This window comes from Panthera pardus, unplaced genomic scaffold, assembly GCF_024362965.1.
Source record: "Panthera pardus isolate Hobbes unplaced genomic scaffold, ASM2436296v1 HiC_scaffold_17, whole genome shotgun sequence".
In the NCBI taxonomy this organism is placed as follows: domain Eukaryota; kingdom Metazoa; phylum Chordata; class Mammalia; order Carnivora; family Felidae; genus Panthera; species Panthera pardus.
Window position 1 is genome coordinate 2,324,775 of NW_026526732.1, and position 23,123 is coordinate 2,347,897.

Below are 23,123 nucleotides of genomic sequence, written 5' to 3' on the forward strand. Positions count from 1 at the left end.
CCTGACTGCTATCTGGATTATTTCTGTCTCTTTGTCCTGGACCTGCATCCTGCCATCCCCTATGAAGTCCTGCCTTTGGGGGACTCCCAAATCCCCCTTCCCCTATTCCTCATGTGATGCCATCACTTGCTAAGTGCATGGAGAAGGGAAACCAGCAGGTCATAGACACCCGTTTTTACTCATTATTGCTGTCGAGGTCAACAATAATCCAACAGAAACTGGGACTAAGGTTCGGTCTCTACAGCATGACCGGTGGGAAATGGAGTGGACAGGTTTAAAGCCATTCGGGCAAGAGAGCTTAATTCTCCAGGCGACCCCGGGACCCAGACCCCGAGGAGCGAGGCATTCCAAGGGCCTGGCGAGCGCACCAGCCAAGGGGCACTCGCGGCACTCCATGTGATGACATCTGTATCACGACAAATGTCCTTTCTTCCATGACGTCCGCCTCCTCCAGAGACTCTGACACGGTCTGGGAGCCCCTGGTGGTGCCCATTTTATTCTTTTAGCAGATTGGGAAACCAGCATTCAGGAGAGGGCCAAAGCGACCTGCCCAAGGTCATGGAACCACTACAGATGAGTGTGAAAGAGAACGCAGTGGTCCTGACACCTAGCCTAAAGCACCTTATTTCTTCTTGATTAGTCCGGAAATGTTGGATGTTTTCATTATGTCCGGAAAGTAATACGACTAGCTGTTGTGCAGTGTGTCTTAAAATCATGTATACGGACACGTGCCCGGGGGAAGTGTATTTGGAGGCACTTGGGCAAACAGACCCGTGTCTCGTGCCTCTGACCCATCGTGACTCTTGGCCCTGGGGTGTCCAGGCCCCCGTTGGCCTCACACTCGAATCCTCATGCCCCTTGTCCTATCAGTTTTCCACGTTCTCCTGTCATCTTTTTGCTTCCACCTGCACAGAGGCCATCCCAGAGGAGCAGCTCCTGTCTTGTGGGGCCAGTGACTGTCTAATGGCCACAGCGCCCACCAACAGCACCCAGCGACCCTCGCAGACGCTGATCTACACCCTGCTGGGCATCTACACGGGTATGTGCTCACGGCGGGCCGAGTCCCAGGGGAAGCAAACCTAACTCTTCCCTGGGTCGAGAAAGAGCATCTTCCCAACGTACCAATATTCCTGTAAAGTGTGCTCAGCTTTGCACCGATGTGTTCTTCGTAGGAAATCAACTGCAACAGACCAGGGCTGTCTAATAGAGTTTCCTGTGATGACAGAGTCATTTTTCTTCTGCAAAGTTCTGTAGCCGTCAGCCCCATGTGTTTATTTATATTTTTACTACCTAAATTAAAAATACTGTTCCTAAGTCACAACAGCCACATTGCAAATGCTTGATGGCCACGTGGGGCCGATGGCTATCATATTGGATAGGACCAGGGTATACCACGGTATTGATGGATTGGTTACTTGTGTGTCAACTATGTCCAAGTGACCCTGGAAATCCAAAACCTTATAAGTTGTCATCTTTTTCTGAGGAATATATTTGAATGGCTCCTGCTGGTGTGGGGCCGGGGTCCTTCCTGCAGCGACCATTCTCCAATCAGGAAGACCCCAGGGTTCTCAGCTACTGGTCACAATGCAGCTGAAGGACACACACATTGGAAGTTCATGGAAAGATGGCTGCCCAAAGGGAGTTCATTCTTCTACTGGTTCTTATCCTTAGAAGCTCATGTTAACGCAAAATATTTATGTGAATCATTTTCTAAATGACTTCCCTGTTAGAGTCACTAGATTTATAATTAAAGGGGGTATTTTTAGAGTAGTGTTTTTTGTGTTGGCTGGGTCGGTTTGTTTGTTTTTACCATTTGAAGAGAATTTAAATCTATTCTTTGTCCTTCTTAAAGATCACGGGTCTGAAATATGTTGAATTTGGTGGGACTGAGTCCAGGATCCTAATGGGATCAAAGGTTACCAAGGCTGCGTGTGCCGTCAGAATCCGTCCCTATGCTGAGACCATCAGCTGCCAGCAAAGTCACCTCCAGATCAGAGGTCACTGAGTGAGAACTTGTAAAACAGCCACTTTGTGTTGGCAAAGCGGAGCGAGCACCAGCGAGTGCCACGCCATAACGTGGACTTTCTCCGGTCCTGAAACTGGTAACTCAGGACCTTCGATAAGCTCAGAGCCCAATGCAGGAGAAGATGTGTATTTAGCTAACAGAAATTCGATGCACGTGTTTTGAACGAGGTTTCCAGCTGACACGTGGTCACGTCTTCTTGGGGGATTGGGGTCCAGGGCAACTTTGACGAGGCGGTGGTACCGAGTGGGTGTCGAAGGACAAGGAGAGGCTTACCAGGCAGAGAGGGAGAGGGGAGAGGGCACTACAGGCAGAGAAGCACAGAGGCGCTGGTGTGGCCAGCGGACGAGGCCCTGGAGGGGACAGAGGAGCCGGAGACAGTTGTGGGACGAGCCGTGACCCACCGTGAAAAACCTTGATGCTGTGCTAGACGGTCTGGACAGGTGTAGACTCCTTTCCTGGACAGACTCCAGCATTAGCGTCCTTTGGAAATACAGAAAACTCGTGGGCAGAGAAGCCGGCCCTTGTGAGACCCCCCCACCCCCGCCCCAATCCGCAGGAAGAATGAAGAGTAAAGGGCAGCGAGCGTTTAACCACAAAAACTAAAGCTTCTGCGGACCCCGAACTGCGTGTTTGTCCTCCCGTCTGCAAAACAGCAGTGCTCCAGCTTTTCCCCCACCGGCCGGACACTAAATATTCTAGGCTTGAGGACCGAGTGGTTTCCACTGCAACTATTCAGTGATGTTTTTGGCGGGAAGAGAGGCCACAGGTAACATGTAAATGAAGAGCGAGGCTGTTTTCTTTTCTTTTTTTTTTTTTAATGTTTATTCATTTCTTGAGAGAGAGAGACAGAGTGTGAGCAGGAAAGGGGCAGAGAGAGAGGGAGACACAGAATCCGAAGCAGGCTCCAGGCTCCGAGCCGTCAGCACAGAGCCCGACATGGGGCTCGAACCCATGAAGAAGGAGATCATGACCTGAGCCGAAGTCGGACGCTTAACCGACTGAGCCACCCAGGCGCCCCGAGGCTGTTTTCTAATAAGACTTTACATACAAAAGCAGCCAGGAGCAGGAACTGGCCTGCGGCCTGCATTGCCCTGGTCCCAAGGAACAGCACAGGCCGTGGAAAATGCGTTTTTTGCATCCTCAGCCCCCGCGTGAGGTTCCCCTGCTCAGCACATGGCCCTCAGTCCCCTCCCGCAGGTCTCTGGCTGCTGCCCCAGGCCCGACGTTACCCAGAACTCGTGCCCGCGGCATCCAGGGGCCCGAGGGAGTGGCAGTCCAGACGGTCGTGTCAAACGGGCACTGTGCACGTGTCCCATGAAGAAATCGTCTCTGATTATTCGTACCCTGGCCTCACGCAGGGTTTCATGGGTCTCCTTCCTGTGAGCAAGGCCGTGTTACCGTAGAAAGACACACGCGCACACACAAAGCAAACCGAGATGGAGAAGAACGGACCAAAGGAAAGAACTCCGCCTCCCCAGAGTGTTTTCCCGCCATCCCTGAGCTCTGTCCTCACGAGGAAATTCCTTTCGGAGCCATTCCCTCCAGTATACTAGACGTGCGACACACGCACGTTCACGCCCCTTGAGAAGGTTCTGGGTCACGGGCGGCCCTGGACCGTGTGTGATTTTTCCTAGTAAACACGTGGCTTCCATACCACGACCCAGCCGCAGGGCTGCCCCGCGGCTCTCATCCTGGGAGTCATGTGTCCCGATGGCTTCACGCGCCTGCCCACGGCGGAGGCCGTGGCCCCAGTCAGTGGGGAGCTGATGGCACGCCTCCTCCACGTGGCTGCACACCCGCCTTACCTGTGCGTGGACCGCTCTGGAAACCGCTTCACAGCTGAGATGCCCAGAGGCCCCCTGCACGTGGCTCTGACTGGTGGCACTCACCGGGTCTCCAGGGGACAGGTAGTGACCGCCCACGACCTCGGACGGCAGTTCAGCAGACTTCCGTGCGCCGTGTGTCGGAAAGTGTCGTCAGAATGCGGAGTTGCCCCGACCTGGGGAGAGAGGATTGTGTTCGGCCCAGGGGAAAGCGGCTGAATGACAGAAATCAGGCTTAGAAGTAGATCGGCACCTCCGGGGTGTGCGGGGCGTGTGGGGACGGGTTCGGCATCTCTGCCGACAACGTGGAAGGGGGCGGGTCGTGAGCCGGGCGCTCCCCCAGCACCGGGCCGGCGCACCGTGCAGGCGGACGCTGAGACCAAGTACAGAGAAAGAAATAACTCGAGTCCCCTTCAAGGCTGCCGGGCCTCAGCCATCGGGCTACAAATCCCCGGCGGCCCCTCAGAGAAACGGAAAAAGCCTCCCGGCTCCCGAGTCCCTCTGTGGCTCGCAGAGCACCGAGTTTAGCACTGAGCCAGGGAGGAGAAAACCGGGTATGCGCGGACCCCACACCACCAGGAAGGAAAGAGGTGTCCGTGTGAACAAGAGTCAGAGAGCTGTAGCCCTCGATCCGGGTATCGAGGTGGGTTCGTGGTGCAGACGGAGGTCCGGTCACCACTGGGGCATCACGAAGGCGCATGGTGTCCCCCACGGCGGGGGGTGGGGATGAAGAGTTGTCTTGAACAAAACCTGTTTGCACAGTTAGCGCACTCGCACCCACCGCGAAGGGGGCGCCCCCCACGCAGTCCCTCCGCCCGGGTCCCGGGCTTCCGCGGCCCCGGGGCACAGCACCCCTCCTGCAACGGCGCCCCTCGGCGCCCTCCCTCACCCAAAGCCCGCAGGTGCGCAGCTCTGCTCCATCCTTCCCCTCGGCCGGTCCCCTTGGGGGATCTGCCTCCTTAGGGCACCTTACTGCCACCTGACTCTACAAACACGCGCTATCCCATCGCATTCAGGAGGCGCCACACTCACGCACCTAGCTCGCCCCCCAGGGCTTCCGGGTAAAGATGCCGGAATAGACACGAAACTCAGCAAACCAGAACCGCCGCGACTCGCCATCCCGGGAAGGGAGACTGGCCGTCAGTGGGAGTTCCTTGAGGGTCAGGACAGGGGAGTGGTCGCTCGGGAAGGGCGCCGAGGAGTTTGTGTTGCTGGCCCCGAATGGATGCCCCAAAGGAGAGGAGGGGGCAGATGGGGGGTGAGTAGCAGGCAGGTCCCGGACCTCGGCCTCGCGCCCTCTGTCTTCCCTCCAGGGAGCGGCGTCCTGGCCGTCCTGCTCGTGGCCGTGTTTCTGGAACCCATCAAAGATGCACAGAGGAAACGCGAAGGAGACGAGGGGCCGCCTTTCTGGTCCACCCTGCTGTCGACCTTCAGGCTCCTTGGAGACAAGCGCCTGCGTCTCCTGGTGCTGCTGCCCATGTACAGCGGGTTCGAGCAGGCCTTCCTCGCGGGCGACTACACCCGGGTACGAGACAGCGCGGCGCGCGGGGCCCCTGTGCGGCCTCACCTGCGCTCGTGGGTCTCAGGGCCGCCTGCCCCGGGGCCGGGCGGGGGCCGGGGCTCCCGAGGGTGGGGGGACGCCAGGTCCTTCGCAGCCTGAGGAGAGCTGTGTTCGTGGTCTAGGTCGCTCCCGCCTCCCCGGGACTGGGCCTTACCTCCGGGGACCATGCGTCCCTCGAGATGTGTCTTCGGGGGGGAAGGGGGCCCCGGTCATGCACGAGCCATCGCACAGAACACCTGCGGGATGCTCGCTTGCACCCGACACTGCCCGTAGTTTAGAGTCAAAAGTAGGGAAAAACAAAATCCACGAATAACACCTGGAAGTCCCCCTCGGGCCAGTTTTCAAATGATGCGTCTCAATCCGGAGATGGATGTGGCTCTCGGGCCTGTCACCCTGTCCTGCCCTAGATGCCTGACCCACGCACTGCCCGCCCCCTTCTGTGCGCAGGGCAGGCCTCCGTGGGGCAGGCCAGCAGAGGGAGGCCCGTGCCCTGGGGCGGGCCCAGCGGGAAGGCTCGGCCCCCATCCAGCTCGCTCCCTCGTGGCACGCTCACCAAGCTGCTGTCTCTCTAGCTCCCTGCCACGTGGTGTCGGGTCCTGAGGAGCCTCCCGGGGCCACGGAAAGGCTGCCTCAAACAGGGACGGTGGGCATTGGAGACCCCCTCTTCCAGAAAGGGTTGGGTGGGAGCTGGGGCTCCGAGGGGCTGGGGAGCCAGTCCCAAGGGTGCTCCCCGAGGATTGCCCTTCCTTGTCCGGAATCCGGAATTTTCTCCGAATTCGTGCCCGCCACAAGCCCCCTCCCAGGTTAAATCCGAATTCCAGGTAAACCGCAGTATCTTTTAGGCTGCGTATGTTCCGGGCGGGGTTTGTGCGTCCCGGGTCCCCTCTGGCACCCTGCTCCCGGGACGGCCCTGACGGAGGACGGTGGGGTCGAGAGAGTCCACACAGATGACGGAACCGTCCCTTGGCCTTTGGTCAGGGCCCCTCCCACGGGCCTTGCCACTGACCTCCGGCCTTCTTCCCCCGCCTGTGCCGTCCGAAGCAGCAGCCCGTGTCTGTGTGTCTGTCCCGGCTGTGCGCGGGGACCGGAGTGGTGGGTGCGGGCGTGAGGGCGTCGGGGGTGGCAGCACCGGGGCCGGGGGCGCGGCCGCTGGGACCTCACGGCCTCGTGCGGGAGCACTCCTGTTCTCGCCTCGGCTGAGATGCGCTGCGTTCTCTTCACTTCTTCTCCATCAGGTGTTTGCTTCCAGGGCTGTCGTAGGTTCGCACAAAACCACAGGCGGTGTAGGCTCCCGAGTCCCCCTGCCCCCTCCCCACGCAGCCTCCCCATCATCCACCTCCTGCGCCAGAGCCAACAATGACATCCTGTCACCGCCCCGTCGGGGGCCGTCCCGGCGCTGGATGCCGTGGGTTGGGGCAGACACGCAAGGACACGGGGGTAAGACACTAGGGTAGCACACAGAGCGGCTTCGCCGCCCCAAGAATGCCGGGGGCTCTGCCCGTTCACGGCTCCCCACGCCTTCCTCCAGCTGTCGTGCAGAAACGACCGAATCCGCGAGGATCGGCCCAAAGCGGCGCCTCCGTGGTCCGTGAGAACACACAACGTGAGGCAAAGGCTGCGTGGGGGGAGCCCCGTCCAGATGTGTGTCCCTGTTACTTCCTACCCGGCTCGAGCACGAGGCTCCAGGCCGGTCCCGCCTGGCGGCCGTCACGCTGTAACCCCCGCGAGCCGCCCGCTCTCGTCCCCTGTGCTTCGTCCTGCAGTCCTACGTCACCTGCGCCCTGGGGATCCGGTTTGTTGGTTACGTGATGATCTGCTTCTCGGCCACCAACTCGCTGTGCTCTGTGCTGTACGGAAGGCTCTCCCAGAAGACGGGCAGAGCCGCCCTCTACGCGCTAGGTATGTGGACACGCTTCCCAGACGCGGGCGGGAATGGTGGCCGGCGGGGTGAAGGGCGTGTTCCGCTCAGCGATGGTGCAGGGGCACCACGGGGAGGCTCCCTGAAGGAGGCGACCTGTCCTCACGCGGTGCACAAAGACGCGTCCGCCTCTGTCCCTCTTGGGAAGGGAGGAGAGAGGAAACCCACGGCGGCCGGCGCGAATAACGAGAACTACGGGCGTCAACGGTCACCTGGCCACCCACTTAGGGTCTGAGGCGTCTGGGGCAGCGGGGACACAGCCAGAAGGGGAAACGGTAAATGTTTGCCAGCCCCTGGTGGGAGTAACCCGCATAGGTTCCCAGGTCATCCTGGCAAGCGCCCCGTGGGGGGTGGGGGGGCACTGCCCGCTCTGCAGATGAGGAAACGCAGGAACAGAGAAGTGTGGTGGCTCCCCCCGGGCCGCACAGCCAGCGCGGATGCACCCGTCTCCAATGCGACAGCAGGTTCTGGACTGTCACGAGGCATGTCTCACCGCCTCGTCGAGACAGACGCCGCAGGGCGTGTGCACAAACCGTGGCCCAGAACTCAGGGCCCGCTGGGGTAAAGCCAGGAGGAGTGAGCCTGGGAGCTCCGGCCGCCCCTCCGTTCTCACCCCTGCCCGCTCGGGAGGGCGGTGCCGTCCCCAGGCCGCCACCACTCGGGGGGCGGCTCCTTCCTCACTTCGGGGTCTCCCCGGCCGGGGCACAGAGGCCCCCCCTGCCAGGCGCAGGGCACACGCCCCGCACGGTGCCTGACGCAGGGGAGGCCTGCGGTGAGCAGAGGGGTCACCCTGCTGGGCACGTGGCAGTTGGACTCTGGAGGGCACACACGCAGGCCAGCCGGCCCGGCCGGTGTCAGAATCCACGCGAGGACGTGGGTCTGGGGCATTCCCAGGAAACGTTTACACAGTGCGGCAAAGGGAGACTCCGGAACCACTCGGAGCCCTCACTCCCGGCGGTTTCCCCTCTGCATCCACAGGGGCGGTGACCCACCTGTGCTGCATAATTGCCCTCCTGCTGTGGGAGCCTCACCCCCGCCAGCTGGCCGTGTTCTTCGTGTTTTCTGGCCTCTGGGGCGTGTCCGACGCCGTCTGGCAGACGCAGAACAACGGTGAGCGCCCCCGCGTCTCCCGCCTGGCCCGGCCGTGGGGGGCAGGCGGTGGCAGAGGACCCCGCGGCCGGGGCCACCTGGGGAGATGACGTGCCCGGCGGGGGGGTAGTGGGAGGCCCGCTCCAGGTTCTTTCCGTGGACTTGAGGGACTTCCTCTGAGCGTCGGTTCAGACCCGAGGTGCAAAAGACGAGAATCACCCAAGGGTACAGCTCCCTTCCCTTCTAAGAGTGGTGGTCCCTCCCCGGCTTTCTGCTTGAGGAGCGTGCCCGGTGCCGGGCCCAGGAGGCTGGAGAGGCCTTCAAGGCGGCCTCGGTCCAGATGGGGAGATGGCTGTGTGATACCCGCGGTGGACGAGCTGGCAGGTTACCGTGACAGCCTCCAAGCAAGGGCACTGGGACTGCGGGTTCTGCTTTCTGGGAGAACGGAGTCGGGGGTGGGGAGGCGGTCAGTGGGGGCTGCATCTGGAGGTCACGCCTGAGCCAGGCCCCGGCTGATTGTCCCCAGATAGAGCTGCGGTGTCAGCGGGGTGGGGAGCTTGGGAGGCAGGGGGAGGCCGGGGGGGTGAGGGGAGTGGGGGAGGCCAGGGGAGCTCAGGAGGCAGGGGGAGGCCGGGGAGACCACGGAGGTGGGGGAGGACAGGGGAGCTCGGGAGGCAGGGGGAGGCCGGGGGAGGCCAGGGGAGCTCGGGAGGCAGGGGGAGGCCGGGGGAGGCCAGGGGAGCTCGGGAGGCAGGGGGAGGCCAGAGCAGCTCGGGAGGGATGCCACAGAGCAGAGTGGGGGCTCGTGAGCAGCAGACGTCCACCCCTCGCAGTCTTGTGCCTGCCAGTCTGAGACCAAGACAGCGGAGGCCGCTTCCTGGTTCAGAGAGCTGTGTCCTCACGTGGCAGAAGAGACAGGGGGGCTCTCTGGAGACCCCTCATAAGGACACAGGTCCAGCTCACGAGGAGTCGCCTCGTGACCGAATCGCCCCCCAGAGGCCCCACCTCCTGACACCGTCACCTCGGGGTTAGGGGTCAACCTATGAATTTGGGGGACACAGGTGTGGTGGCCACAGAGGATGGGACACGCTGAGGGGACAGCTGGGCCAGGATGCCGGGTGGTGGAGTGGAGAGGCTGGGGGCCGACGGGGACCAGGCTGCCCGGGGAGGGTCCAGCTTCGCTCAGCAGAAAGCGCTCACCCCGGGAAGGACGAGGCCGGCCCCGTCAGGTTACGGAGGGACGGACGTCTGCGGCGTTAACTCGGGAAAGACAGCACAGAGCTGCACGGAGGAGGCGGCCGTGGCTGCGCAGAGCAGGAGGGGAGGGAAGGTGAGGAGGCCAAGCTTCCGGACAGAATGCACAGCGTGCGGGAGCCGCCGGGCCAGCGGGTGGGCAGGGCCTGTGGCCTCGGGAGCAGCGTCCCAGGATGGGGGGGAAGGGCAGACACACGGCGGGGGGCACAGACACAGAGAGGACGCGGGTGGGGGCTCTCAGCACTGACAGGTGCTTCTGTGTAAGGTCCACACTCACGAGGATGCGTCTAGATCCGACTCAGGGGAAGAGTGAGGGAAGGGCCAGCAGAGGGGAAGGCGGCTGAATGAGGGCATGAGGACGAGGAACAGGGGGACAGGAGCACAGAGGTGTCCCCCTGTCTCCGAGGACAGCCGCCCTTTGGGAACCACAGGAAGGAAGTCAGAATAAAGATCCACAGGAGGACTTGTCACCCCGAGGAGAGGAGTTAGCAGAGTTCTCACAGAGAGCTGGCCAGGGACAGTGGGGACAGCAGGGGACAACAGGGACAACGGGGACAGCGGGGACAGCGGGGGACAGCGGGGACAGCAGGGGATAGTGGGGGACAGCAGGGATAGTGGGGGACAGCGGGCACAGCAGGGGACAGCAAGGGACAGCGGGAACAGCAGGGACAATGGGGACAGAGGGGACGGTGGGGGGCAGCGAGGACAGCAGGGGACAGCAGAGACAACAGGGGACAGTGGGGGACAACAGGGACAGTGGGGGACAGCGAGGACAGCAGGGGACAGTGGGGACAACGGGGACAGCGGGGACAGTGGGGGACAGCAGGGGACAGCAGAGACAACAGGGGACAGCGGGGACCACGGGAGACAGTGAGGGACAACGGGGACAGCAGGGGACAGCAGGGACAGCGGGGACAGCCAGGACAGGCCACTTTAGTGAGCTATACTGCATGCTAGATGCTGGGAAGGCACTCAGGGACAGAGCCCACGGGCAGGCTCACTGTCACCCACACTCGGGGAGCCGGGGGGGGGGGGGGCAAAGCGGAAAGGCAAGGTCACATGCAAGGGCCGGGCCCCGAGGGCAGAGTTAGGACTGGGGCCCAGGCCTGGAGCTGCCACCCAGAGCCCCGGCCGTTCCTTTAGACCATCTCTGGAGTCGGCCGGGAGCGAGTGCAGAGCCAGCTGGTGTCCCCGAGGCTTGGCCACCCACACACACAAGCCAGGAGGCAGTGACACGGCACTTGCCAGGTCACACAGGGTGCAGCCTGAGACAGAGGCCACCAGAGGTCGGGCTGAGGGTGATGGGTGTCTGTAGGATGCGAGGCCCCACAGGGATGGGTGGCGAGAGACACACAGCAGAGGAGGGGACCATCGTGGCACAGGGGTCCAAGGGCCTGGCCCTGACTTCAGGGGCGCGCCGTGCTGGGCCGTTGGTCGTAAGGCTTCCGGGCGGGAGGCTGTGCACGGAGGGTCTCACTCCCGCTGAGCAGGAGGACCCCCCGTGGGAGGGAAGCGAAGGTCACCTTGCAGGTGACAGGGGCAGCGGGGGCGGGTCCGGCTGCACAGTGAGTGGCTGGAGCCCAGCAGGTGGCCAAGGAGGCCCCGTGGAGATCTGAGCAGGGGGCTCGACCAGCCCCCAGGGAGGCCTGATGTGGGAGTCAGCCGGAGCCGAGCGATTGGGGCGTCAGGGGGGCTCCCGTGTCAGCTGTCGGCGGTGATGGGATGAGCCAGAGCCGAGGGGCCTGGGAGGCACCGCCGGGACGGGAGAGGGAAGCAGGGGCGTGGGCGGCAGGGGTGGAAGCCACATGACCGCGGTCTTAGATTTGGGGAGTGGGTGAAAATGACAGCCGAGTTTCCCACAGACCCATCTACAGCCTGGGATGGGGAGGGGTGTCAGGGGCCCAGGACTGGCCAGGAAGAGAGCCGCTTCCCCTAGAGATGCGACCACCCAGCCTTGACCTAGGAAACAGCAGGGGGCTAGAAATTCAGTCGGGCCCATCCTCTGACTCCTCGAGGGCAGGAGGCCGGCTGCTGCCCCTGCGGCCACGACCTCGGCCCTCACGGCCTCCGGACCCCGCGGTGGCCCCTTCCTTACGACCTGTGTGCTTGTCAGCTCACAGGGCAGCGGAAAAACGTCTTCGGACAGAGCGGACCCTGCTGCGTTTAAGGGCTTCGGGCTTCACGGCCTGTCTACTGTCCCCATAGCGCCGGTGAAGGAAGGACGCACAGACACTGGCGTTAGCGTTCTTGGCGGTCCCGAGTTGTAAACCAGGGACAGGTCACGTCACCCAGCGAACCCGCACGCAGGGGTGGGCGACTGCGGGCGTGTTACTGCCAGCTTGCGGGCGTCTCTGACCCCTCGGGACTTTCTTCGTGTCTGCACGTTAAAGGTCAGGCGAGGGACCGGGGGAGGGGCCGCATGCCGCGTGACACTCCTTACGGTAAGCCTCCAGCTGCTTCAGGCGACTGGGGCAAAAATGCTTGGCTTTCTTTCCCCCCCGAGACACGGGAATCGCGGCTCTCGCCCTCCTTTCCCGGCCTCGGACGCGGGAGACTGAGGCCGAGCCTCGTCCCGATTGTTCAGACCACGTCAGGCGAGGTCTCGCGGGTGAGCGGGACGTTCTGGCCGGGTGGATGGCCGGAGGAAGGACTGCCTTGAGTTAAAATGAGCTATTTCCGTCTTCTTGCACAGGCACAAACTTATTTTTTTTTTCAAGGAGAGACTGGTTGCGGGGGAAAATTGTTCTTTTCATGATTTAAGACTTTCTTTTGGAGTCTGAGCTCGCAGGGGCCTCAGCGGGGAGCGATGGTTCACTCCCCGAGTCCCCTGCAGGCTGACTCCACCAGGCTGGCCTAGAACTCATGGCCGGGCAGCACGGAGCGTCCCCGCGGTCTTTGTGTGTATGAAGGCTGGAAGTTTGGTCAGCTTTTGCCGCCACGGCCCCCGCCAAGAGCAGCTCTCTCTTGTGTTTTGAAAGAGCGAGTTGGACTTCTCATCTTGTCCCTGGACGTGTGTCTGTCGTTTGAGACGATACGTGAGGCGAGCCCGTCCTTTCCCGATCCGTGAGGCAGCATGCGGTTCTGTGTTCTCGCCGTCGCTTCCCAATTCAAACACTGACGCAGAATAAACCAGATGCCTGGCCCACCCGGCCTCCCTCCGGGAGCGGGGCTGTGCAGCCCGACGCTGGACATCCCCCGGGGCTCCAGAGGCTCCCGCAGAACCTTCGATCTGGGCCACTTGTTCCCGTCTGTTCATTCGCCCTGACGGTTCAGGAAAGACAGGTGCCGTTGCTATAACAACCCTCACACACCAGTGCGCTGCATTTGAGATTCAGAACGTCTGGGCTAAAAATACTCCCTCGCCCTGCTAGCCGCCCAAAGGGCTGTTCTGGGTTGATGAACACAGAAAACGTGAGCTCTTATGTGCCCAGTTCACTTAACCTGTCTTTTCCAAGCAAACAAGACGGCCCGAGGACCCGTTCACGCCTCATGCGAGGACAGGAGTCAGCCTCTGCCCGCGCCCACCCACCGGCGCCTTCCTGGGGCGGGATGGGGCTGGCAGAAAGGCTCCTTTTCTTTTTAAGTAACCTTTTTATTTTGGAATCATTTGAGCTCACAGAGAAGTTGCAAAGACAGTCTGGAGAGTTCCCGTATACCGTTGACTTAGTTTCCCCTAACGCTAATCTTACAAAATCGTGGTAACACTTGTCAAAACTAAGAAAGTAATGTTGGTACATGAGTCAACTAAACTCTAGACTTTATTTGGTTTTCTCTAGTTTGTGTGCTCCAGGGTCCCACCCAGAGGCCACACCCAGGGCCCCCAACCAGGGTCCCATCCAGAGTCATCCACGGTCCTCCCGTGGCCTGACCCAGGCCCCCACCCGGGGCCCCCACCCAGGCCCCCACCCAGGGTCCCATCCAGGGCACCTATCGCGTTGAGTTGCCACATCTCCTTTGTCTGATCTGTGAAAGTTTCTCATTGTTCCTTGTTGTTCATGACCTTGACAATTCGGAAGAATACCGGTCAGGCATTTGGTAGCCTATCTCTTATTTGGGGTTATCAGATGTTTCCCATGATTAGGCTGGAGTTATGGCTCTGGGGGAGGAAGCCTCCAGAATAAAGTGCTTTTCTCATCACATCAGTCACTGAGGATGAGAAGAACCTTGATAGGCGGTCAGCCTGGACCCGCCAGACTCAAATTTAATCTTGAAATCTAAAGATGCCAACCTCCAGACAAACACATTAGCTTAAAGTCAGAGTGGCCGTGTCACTAGAATATTCATGAAATTGGGGTGTGTTTGCTCTGGCGCTGTACCTAGTAAGGGGGCCACCATACCTGTTGGCCATGGAACATGGAAACACCTGCCACTCACAGCCCTGGTGTCTCAGACTTGGATTTCCTTCCTACTCCCCCCACCCCCCACCTCCCGTCTGGTGACCATCAGTGTGTTCTCTGTAGGTAAGAGTCTGTTTCTCGGTTTTCCTCTCTCTTTTTTCCTTATGATTGTGTGTTTTGTCTCTCAAATTCCACCTACGAGCGAAGTCCTATGGTATTTGTCTTCCTGTGACTGACTTATTTCACTTAGCGTAATACACCCTAGTTCCATCCGTGTCGTGGTAAATGGCAAGACTTCGTCCTTTTATGACTGATTGATATTCCATTGTATACATGCCACATCTTCCTTATCCATTTGTCAGTCAGTGGACATTTGGGCTGCTTCCGTCATCTGGCTCTTGTGCATGATCCTGCCATAAACGTCGGGGTGCTTGTATCCCTTTGAATCGGTATTTTTATACCCTTCGAGTAAATACCAAGCAGTGCAATTGCTAAATCATAGGGTAGTTCTATCTTTTTTTAATGTTTACTTACTTTTGAGAGAGGGAGTGAGAGAGAGCGAGCGGGGAAGGGGCAGAGAGAGAGGGAGAGAGAGAATCCAGCAGGCTCTGTGCCCGATGTTGGGGCTTGATATCATGAACCGTGAGATCATAACCTGAGCCGAAACCAAGAGTCGGACATTTAACCCGCTGAGCCACTCAGGCGCCCTGAGGTAGTTCTATTTTTAACTTCTGAGGAACCTCACACTGTTGTCCATAGTGGCCCCACCAGTTTGCTTTCCCACCAACAGCGCACAAAGGTCCCTTTCTCTCCACATCCTCGCCAACACCTGTGCTTTCTTGTGTTGTTGGTTTTAGTCATTCCGACAGGCGTGAGATGATATCTCATCCCGGTTTTGATTTGCATTTGCCTAAGGATGAGTGACGGGCACATTTCCTGAATCTGTTGACCATCCATAGGAAGATGAGAAATCTTCAAAATACTCTGAGGATCTGCTAACTCCCAGGTCTTGTTATCAGACTCTCTTTGTGGGTGAACTTGTACTAAGATGGACGCCTCGCAGACCCGGACCACAAGGGCACCTCCTCTGAGCCTTCCAAACAGCCTCCTGTTGTCCCAAACACACGTATGTTGTTCATAATGTGCCTCTCACGTTGTATCGTGCCGGTGGCCTTGCCCTCCTGAGTCCCTCCCGTGATAGGTGGACAGCAGAGTAACCAGATGCCAAGAAAAACCTTCTGGGTGTTGATGTTCACAGGCAGGGCCACAGGAAACCTTGCTGCTGGCCCCCGACCTTCCCCGCGGTGCTGGAGGGCCTCTCTTCCCTCCATCCCTCCCCTGCAGAATGTAGGGCAAAGGGCAAGGGAAGGAGGGGAGCCGGGGAAGGGAGCTGTGTGAGAGTTCCGTGTGTGCTCTCTCTCCCACCGTGCACAGCTGCCCGCCGTGCAAGAAGGAAAGGACGGTCCCAGGAAAGTCCCCACGACTTCCCAGACTCCCGCTGTCCCCAGGAATAACAGGCGCAGATCACGTCTGGCCCCACTGAGGCTGGGGGCAGAGGGCAGTCCGTTCATCCTACCCGAGCTACAGGACTACACTTGACACGTTGGTCTACTTATTGTCTCACGCTTTCTACTCTGGTTACACGTCCTGTGTTACCTCCACTCCCACCCGGGGTGGGGGACTTCTGGGCAATAACCAGAAGGAACGAAGAGGAAGAGGCAGCTCTTGTCCTGGAATCGCCCCCGCCCCCGCCCCCGTTTCCTTGTGTTACTATTTATCCTCCCAGCGAGCGCATCGGGTCTCTGACATGGCGCAGCAACCCCGCGGGACGTGGGCTCGGTGTTTTACCTGTTGGTTCCCTACTCGCTTCATGAAGTCGCCGTCCATCCACGGGTCCACTTGGCCATTCCACGAGTACTTTTACTGACACTTTGAGAGCGCTGGAATTACTGTGATGAGGATGAGACGCTGGGCAGGATGGCCTCGTGGGGAACTTGACCGAAAAATCAGAGGCGTGCCGCTGCTGGCCGGCCACGTGCAAGGGCACGAGGCATAGAAGCCTGGCAGTGGGGCCGGAGTGAGGGGCACGCTCCACAGCGACAGGTGGTGCTGGGCTGGGACAAGGCCAGGTGACAGCAGCATCTGCCCCCCTGATGAGATATTTGTTCTACCCCAAAGCCAGGCGGGGCCACTGAAGGCACCGGTGTGGGAGGGATATGACACGTTTACACTGTAGAAAGATGGCCGTAGCGGCAGTGTGGGGTAACACGGAGCAGGTAAGACAAGAGAGGAGGAAACAGGTCTGGAGCTGACGAGAGATAAGGCAGGGAACCGTCGAGACGGTTCTGGATATCCTGGAGAGGAGCCTCACGGCGTTCGTCTTTGCTTGGGACCCCAGGGAGTGGTCGTGCCTCGTGTGGCACACAGGTCAGGCCTCCAAGCTCACCTTTTCCTTTCCCACGTAGTCACCCACCGAGTGACGGCTTGACCCGAGTTCCCACCAGTGCTAACGTCGCATGAATTCTGTGTTTCCTTTACATACGATGCTTCCTCACTGCCAACGATGTGTCGCCTGACTTGGCAAAGTCCCCATCGTGAAATAATTCCGGTTTTGGTACGAAGAGAAAATTCCTGATTTTGTTGAGAAAATTGGGCAGCAGGAAAGCCACCGTTTTCAGCAATAGCTGAAAGCAATCGTTTGAGGTTTTGAAGCAACGTGTTCATGCCCGTGTCTCCCCCACAGCTCTTTATGGCGTTCTGTTTGAGAAGAACAAGGAGGCTGCCTTTGCGAACTACCGCCTATGGGAATCGCTAGGCTTCGTCATCGCCTTTGGATACAGCACATTTTTGTGTGTCAACGTCAAACTCTACATCCTGCTGGGGGTCCTGAGTCTGGCCATGCTGGCCTACGGGACCGTGGAGTATCTGGAGGCCAAGAAGGTGGCCAGGCCAGCCGCTGCGGAGCAGGCAAAGCCAGCAGAGGGGGAGGAAACGGAGACAGCCATGTGAAAGAGACGCGCACCAGGCCCGGGAGCCCCGCGTCCCCAGGAGAGCTCCATCTGAAGTGCCTCAGACTTTATAATCGATTCTTCTCAACTACGACAGCGACACCGAGCCGTCCTGAAGACATCACACCGTCACATGGTTTTGTGTGATTTTTTTTCGATTCTAATAAGTGTTCCATCCACCCTGTCGCTCACAGAGATCGAGAGGGAATGTAAAGGGATCCATTCATCTCACAAAGGAAGAAAGTCCGGTGTATCATCAGCCAACGGGAACTTGCTTAGATACAACAAACCACTGTACTTGCTTCTGTCGTACTCGCTGTTGTGGTCGTTCGTGAGAATTGGAAGGATGTGGACGTAGGGAGTCCAACACCGTCGTTTTACAAATGGGATGTCCAGGCAAGCCCGCCGACTCCCTCCCGGAGTCAGTGAGCGACAAAGCCAGGCAAGAGTTTACGTCTCTTGAAGCTTATAGACGATGAGTTTCTAAATAAACGCAACTACATCATGGACTTATCTTCTGTGCAAACACTTTTACTCTAAATACTCAGTAGAGCACACACACACCAGTCACCAAGTGAGTGAGCCCGCCGTAGACTAGAACGCGTAAGACAGCTGTTACACACGCACCTTCCGATCAGAACCCGCATCCACCAACGGTCTATTCCCTCTATTCCCACCCTCGTCGTCTTTAACAAGCTGCTAACGCTGGCCTCTGCCCCCAGCTGAGCCTCTCCCTTTTCCAGGCTCTCAGAGCCCTCTGGCCCCTCTGACGGTGTCCTGGGGTTTGTCACCCTTGCCCCCTTCACCCCAAGGCACCTGCTCTTTGCCCAGGCTTCTCCCTCCACTTCCCGTGAAGCCCCTCCCACTTCCCCACAAACTGGCACCCCCCACCCAGGCCCCAGCCTCCGTTGCAGCCTGGCACTCTTCCAGACCTTCAGCGGAGCCCCATCAGGTCTAACCTCTGTTGAAAACCCTTCCATGGCTCCCCATCTCAATGAGGCGAGTTGAGTCCTGTCCCAAGGAGACCGCCAGGCTCCTCTCCCGGACATCTTGTTCCAGACCTTTGCTCACACGCCTCTGCGACCTTGAGAATCTTCCGGCCCCTCCACACCAACGCACCCAGCTCATGACAGGCACGGTCCCCTCCACCTTGGAGGCTGGGGCTTCCGTAAATAAACCCTGTGGCGTTCCTGGATGCAAATCAGGTAAGACAGGCCGGTGTGGAACTGATCTTCGGTTTCTCTCTCGGCTCAGGGCCTCTGAGAGGGAGACACCCCAACTCTCTTAGGAATCCCTCCTACCTTCCAGAGGCGCCCTGGAAGATTATCCTGGAAAAAAACGGGCCACATCGTCCTGACCCCACCGGGCGTCTGCTGAGACATAGATGACACTGAGAAGCGTGCCCTGGGCCAACGGTCAACAGGAAAGCACCCCCCACCCCCACCCCAGGCTGAGAGCAGAGCCGGAAGTTTGTGCAAAGCCCTGGAGAGACCTGGAGAGGCACCTGTCCAAACTGGCACCCCACAGCAAAGCCCAGACACAGGGGGGATGCAGGCAAGCCTGATATTTTATGTTACTTTATCTTATTTTGTCTCGTTTTATTTTACTTATTTTTTAATTATTATTTTCGAAGGCCGGGGAGGTGCCCTTGGTGATTGGTGACATTGGGCAGCTTGCTGTCGAGTGTCTGGCTTAAACAGCAAAGGCTGGATGCTCTGCTCTGTCGCTCGGGGTGCCAGCCCCTTCCTGATCCATTGGGCACTCGAAGATGAGGGGAGCGTGGGCTGAGGGGCCTGGTCTGGAACTTGGGGCCCCAAGGCCAGCCTGGTCCCAACGCGGGGAGCAAAGGCTCTCTCAGTAAGGGCTGAGGGCACGGTGTCCCCCGGCACCCCCACAGCAGGGTTCTCGCTGGCCTTGAAAGAGGCTGAGGGGTCCCACGGGCCCTGACCTCGTTTGCCATTGTTGATGCAGTGACAGAGGCCCACAGGTCAGCGCTGCCGCGGACACGGGCTGTGGTCCGGGGCGGCCGGCCGGTGCTCCCGGAGGCTCTGGGCAAGCGGCTCTCTCCCATCCGCCAAACGAGCCGCCTGGCTGGACATCGGGTCTCCCCGAACATCGCCTCCTACACCATCACCGCCTTCTCTTCTCTCTCCCCGCTCCGAACAGTCTGATGAGAAGAGTTGGTGAGCTTGACCCTGCGCCCAGCTGTGGGGCCTGGCCGGCGGGTGAAGGATGGGTGGCCAGTGGCCTCGGTCAGACGAGCACTTCCTGCCTCGCCCGTGCCAGCGGGAAGCCTGGATTGTAGCAGAAGGGAAGTGATTGAGTCTCGCTCTCAGTCTTCCATTTGTACGGTGAAGATCTCCCCGCTTCCCGGAATCCGGACAAGGTGTTGTTGTGAAACTCCGTGTACAACGGGGTGTCCCCGCCTCCTCCCCGGACTGAGGTTAAAAGACAGCCCTGCCCGTGCGACCCTAGACTCCGTGGCGTTATTACAAACCTCGACTGATCTGATCCAACAACCATAAATCGCTTGGCCCGACTCCCAGGGCTCAGCAACAAATACCTAATTTTACTGCTCGCTCAGAGTAACTGAAGGGGGTGAGGTTCAACAACTATAGAACGTATGAATGTATATATGTCACAATGTATGATTAAAAACCTTCCTGAAACCGGAGATAAATCTAAAATAAAATGGCAAAGGTAGAAATAGGAAAGTTAAAAGCACCTAATAAAGAGAAAGTAAATGTCTTAAAAAATCTAGGCTTGCAGCCGGTAGGGAGTTCCTGCGATTTACAAAAATGAGCCCAAGCGTCCTGGCAGCCAAGGCAATTAAAAAAAAAAAAAAAAAAGACATTATATAATCATCACTACTTGATAAAAGGGGCCTTGTCAGTGTTTTCACAGAGAATCATTTTCCAGGTCCTAAAATGTAAAGGGGTGGGTGTTCATGCGGGTCCCCCAGTGGAGACCGGGGGCAGGCACGGCAGACCCGGTCTGACGGACCTCCGCGTGTGTTTTATGGCGGTTTGATCGCCGCGACCCTTGACGGAGCAGAGGGCCTGCAGTCCGAATGGGGTCCTGTGCACAGGTGGCTCGGGGAGCCAGCACGCCCAGGGCGCGGGCTTCGGGGACGGCTGGGTCACTTTCTGCTGCGGGAGCCTAGAGCCTTCTCCTCCAGAGCCAGGGCCCGGGGCCTTCGGAGATCCTACCCTACGCCCGAAGGGGGCTGGATCGGGGTCCACTCCAACCTGGGTTATTCAGGGAGTTCACAGCACACAAGCCATTTCGCTGGTCAGCAAGTGACCGAGCCAGAGAAGAAATACCGACGGACTTCACCACTTCTGGCCTCACGTCGAAATCAAACCCAGAGAGCCTCCTTCCTCCGGGGCCTCTTTCCAGGCCCACTTCTGGCCACTGGCCCCAACTCGAGTCCTCCCAGAAGCCCCTGCGCCCCCTTCCCGACCACGTGACCGTTTGTCCCCCCCCCCCCCCCCCGACCCTGGCCCACAGTGTGCTAATGTCCCCAAGCCCTGCGTCCCTGGGCGCTCACCGCTGCCTTGCTGAATCACTTCCTCTCCAGCTCACAGACCCACGAGGCCTGGCCTTCTCTTTCCAACGTCGGCATAAAATATATGCGATGTGGGCCTCGTCACGGAGTGTGTCCCAGTCGCCTCACCCCAGCTAAACCAGGAGTCTCCGTGCACGCGTGCTCTGGTGAGGTGACCAGGCAGGCGCCTCACTCTCCCGAGTCTGCTGGCCTCCAGACCCCCACCAGGGACCCCCGGAACCCAACGCAGTGGGAGAGCACCATGCAGCACGGGTGTCCCGTGAGTGGCAGGGCAGGCCCCCAGCCTCAGGATCAGCACTACCGAGCGCTTGACCCCCCGCAAGCCTTCCACGTGCGTGACCTCATTTCGCGACCTCCTGACTCGTGGGCATCCGGCTTGGTCTTTCCTGACCTCTGACCCAAAGGCACTAAGTCCTTCTCAGGTGCCCAGGGCCCAGCGCAGGGGCCTGACTTCGGGCAGTCCGGGGTGGAGCCCGGGTACGAGCAGTTTTAAAGGCTCCCCCTGTAACGGGGCGCTTGGGGGGCTCGGTAGGCTAAGCCACCGACCTCGGCTCAGGTCATGATCTCGCAGTACCTGGGTTCGAGCCCCGCGTCCGTCTCTGTGCTGACAGCTCAGAGCCCGGAGCCTGCTTCCGATTCTGTGTCTCCCCCTCTCTCTGCCCCTCCCCTGCTCGTGCTCTGTCTCTCTCTCTCTCTCCCAAAAATAAACAAACAGACAAAATTAAATAAATAAAATCTCCCTTGTGGTTTGACTCTGTGGTTGATATATGAGTCTAACTGAGCATTGCTTTTATTTTTGTTTATTTATTTATTTAATATTATTTTAGAGAGAGAGAGAGTGTGCGGGGAAGGGGCAGCGAGAGAGAGAGAATCCCAAGCAGGCTCCACACCCAGTGCAGAGCCCGATGGGGGTTCCATCCCAGGACCCCAAGATCATGACCTGAGCTGAAATCAAAAGCCAGACGCTCAACCGGCCGAGCCCCCAGGCGCCCCGTAACCAAGCATTGCTTCTAAAGCAGATTATTTCTGGGTCCTTGACGCTTCGTGCTCACTTAATTAGTTCATGGCATGTGAAGTGCGTTTTTTAAAGTTGGAGACGACTTCTAAAGAATTTCTGGGACTAAATATTCACTCATTATTTATTCGTTCATTGCAAATATTCATTAGATACTGTTATTACCGTGGTTCGAGTCATCTGATGTCACAGGATTCCGTTGCCCCTGGGATGCCGTAAAACAACACAAAGATAATAATAGTTCCACCCACATTTAGCCAACCAGCCTAGGGAAACTCCACACCGTGGCGCACTGAGGCCCCAGGAGCACACACACCTTGGCCACTGGTACCTCCAGCCTCGGCCACTCCCTCACTGTGAACGGCACCCCTTGCTCTCCCCCCCGCCAGCCTCCAGTGGCCCTGAACCCCCGCCCAGGTGGCCTGGAGCCCCTCGGAGGCTCCCCCTCCTCCTCGGCCACCCGCAGGCAGGCGGGCATCCCGAGGTCCGGCCCCTGCCAGGGACCACCCTGGTGCTCTGGTCCCCCTCCCACGCAGAGTCACCGGCCACAGGCTCCTCCCCGACACTGCCGTCACCCCCACCTGTCACCCCCCATCAGTCACCAGCCCTGTCCATTTTGCTTTCTGGAACTCTTCCAAACCCCTTCTCTCCCTGTGGTCTCTGTTGGCGGATGACCCCATCAACAGTCCCTCGAAGTGCAAGGTTGACACGGTACTGTCCCTGTCCCTTCACCAGTAATGGCCGTTCTCTTCAGGATAAAACCCCAATGCCCCCACCTGGGGTGCGGGGCTCCCCATAACTTGTCCCACCTCACCTGACCACCCCCCCCACCCCAAGTATCAACATATCAACATCCCTGTCTCTTACATCTCTGTGACTTTGTGGTCATTGCTGGCTTTATGAAAATACCCGTCCTCCTCCTCTGCCTGGCTGACTATCTCAGCGCTCAAAGTTCAGCTTAGATGTCACTTCTTCCTTGTAAAACCGGCCTGCTCTCCGCAGGCAGCGACCTGCCTGCGTCAGGTGCCCTTTCAATGCGTCCCGGAGCCTTCTGTCCTCTCCTTCACGCCGGCTGGCACCTGCAACGATCTGTCCCCTCCCATGTGGGGGTGAGAATGTGGGCAGATCACACAGCTGGAAGGTAATCTGGCGGTCGGGCCATTTCCCATCCCTCCCATCCCGTCCCTCCCTCCCACGGGGCTTATCAGCCTGCAGGGCGCGGATGAGGACAGACTGCCCGGTGAGCGAGAAAGCCAAGTGGGTGGGACCCCGCGTGCTCCCCGCTTTGCCGCTGGCGGAGCCCTGGCAGGAGCCCAGGCCACAGCGCTTACACAGCGCCCCCTGGCGGGCAGGGTGGCCACCGTCGCCCTCACACGCTGGCAGAGGAGCATCCTGTCCCTGGAAGGTGCTGACACGTGCTCACCAGGCCACCCTGCGGCTCCCCCCGGCCCTCTCTGTAAGTGTGGCCAGGCACCTTCCCGACGCCCCGTGCCTCGTTCGGTGTAGAACAAAACCCTGCCTCCC

General features: G+C 59.3%; 1 protein-coding gene across 2 annotated transcripts in view; it reads left to right on the forward strand.

Annotated features, from left to right (window-relative positions):
- The window catches only part of UNC93A (unc-93 homolog A), a 36,979-nt gene extending 19,450 nt beyond the window's left edge, over positions 1-17,529 (forward strand). For both annotated transcript variants that reach the window (XM_053904284.1, XM_019412780.2), the window contains exons 5-9: positions 914-1,039; positions 5,163-5,374; positions 7,174-7,309; positions 8,307-8,438; positions 16,752-17,529. In XM_053904284.1, the coding sequence (XP_053760259.1) occupies positions 914-1,039; positions 5,163-5,374; positions 7,174-7,309; positions 8,307-8,438; positions 16,752-17,017 (872 nt within the window). In that variant the 3' untranslated portion in view covers positions 17,018-17,529. The remainder of the gene's footprint in view (positions 1-913; positions 1,040-5,162; positions 5,375-7,173; positions 7,310-8,306; positions 8,439-16,751) is intronic.
- Positions 17,530-23,123: the final 5,594 nt, after the last annotated feature.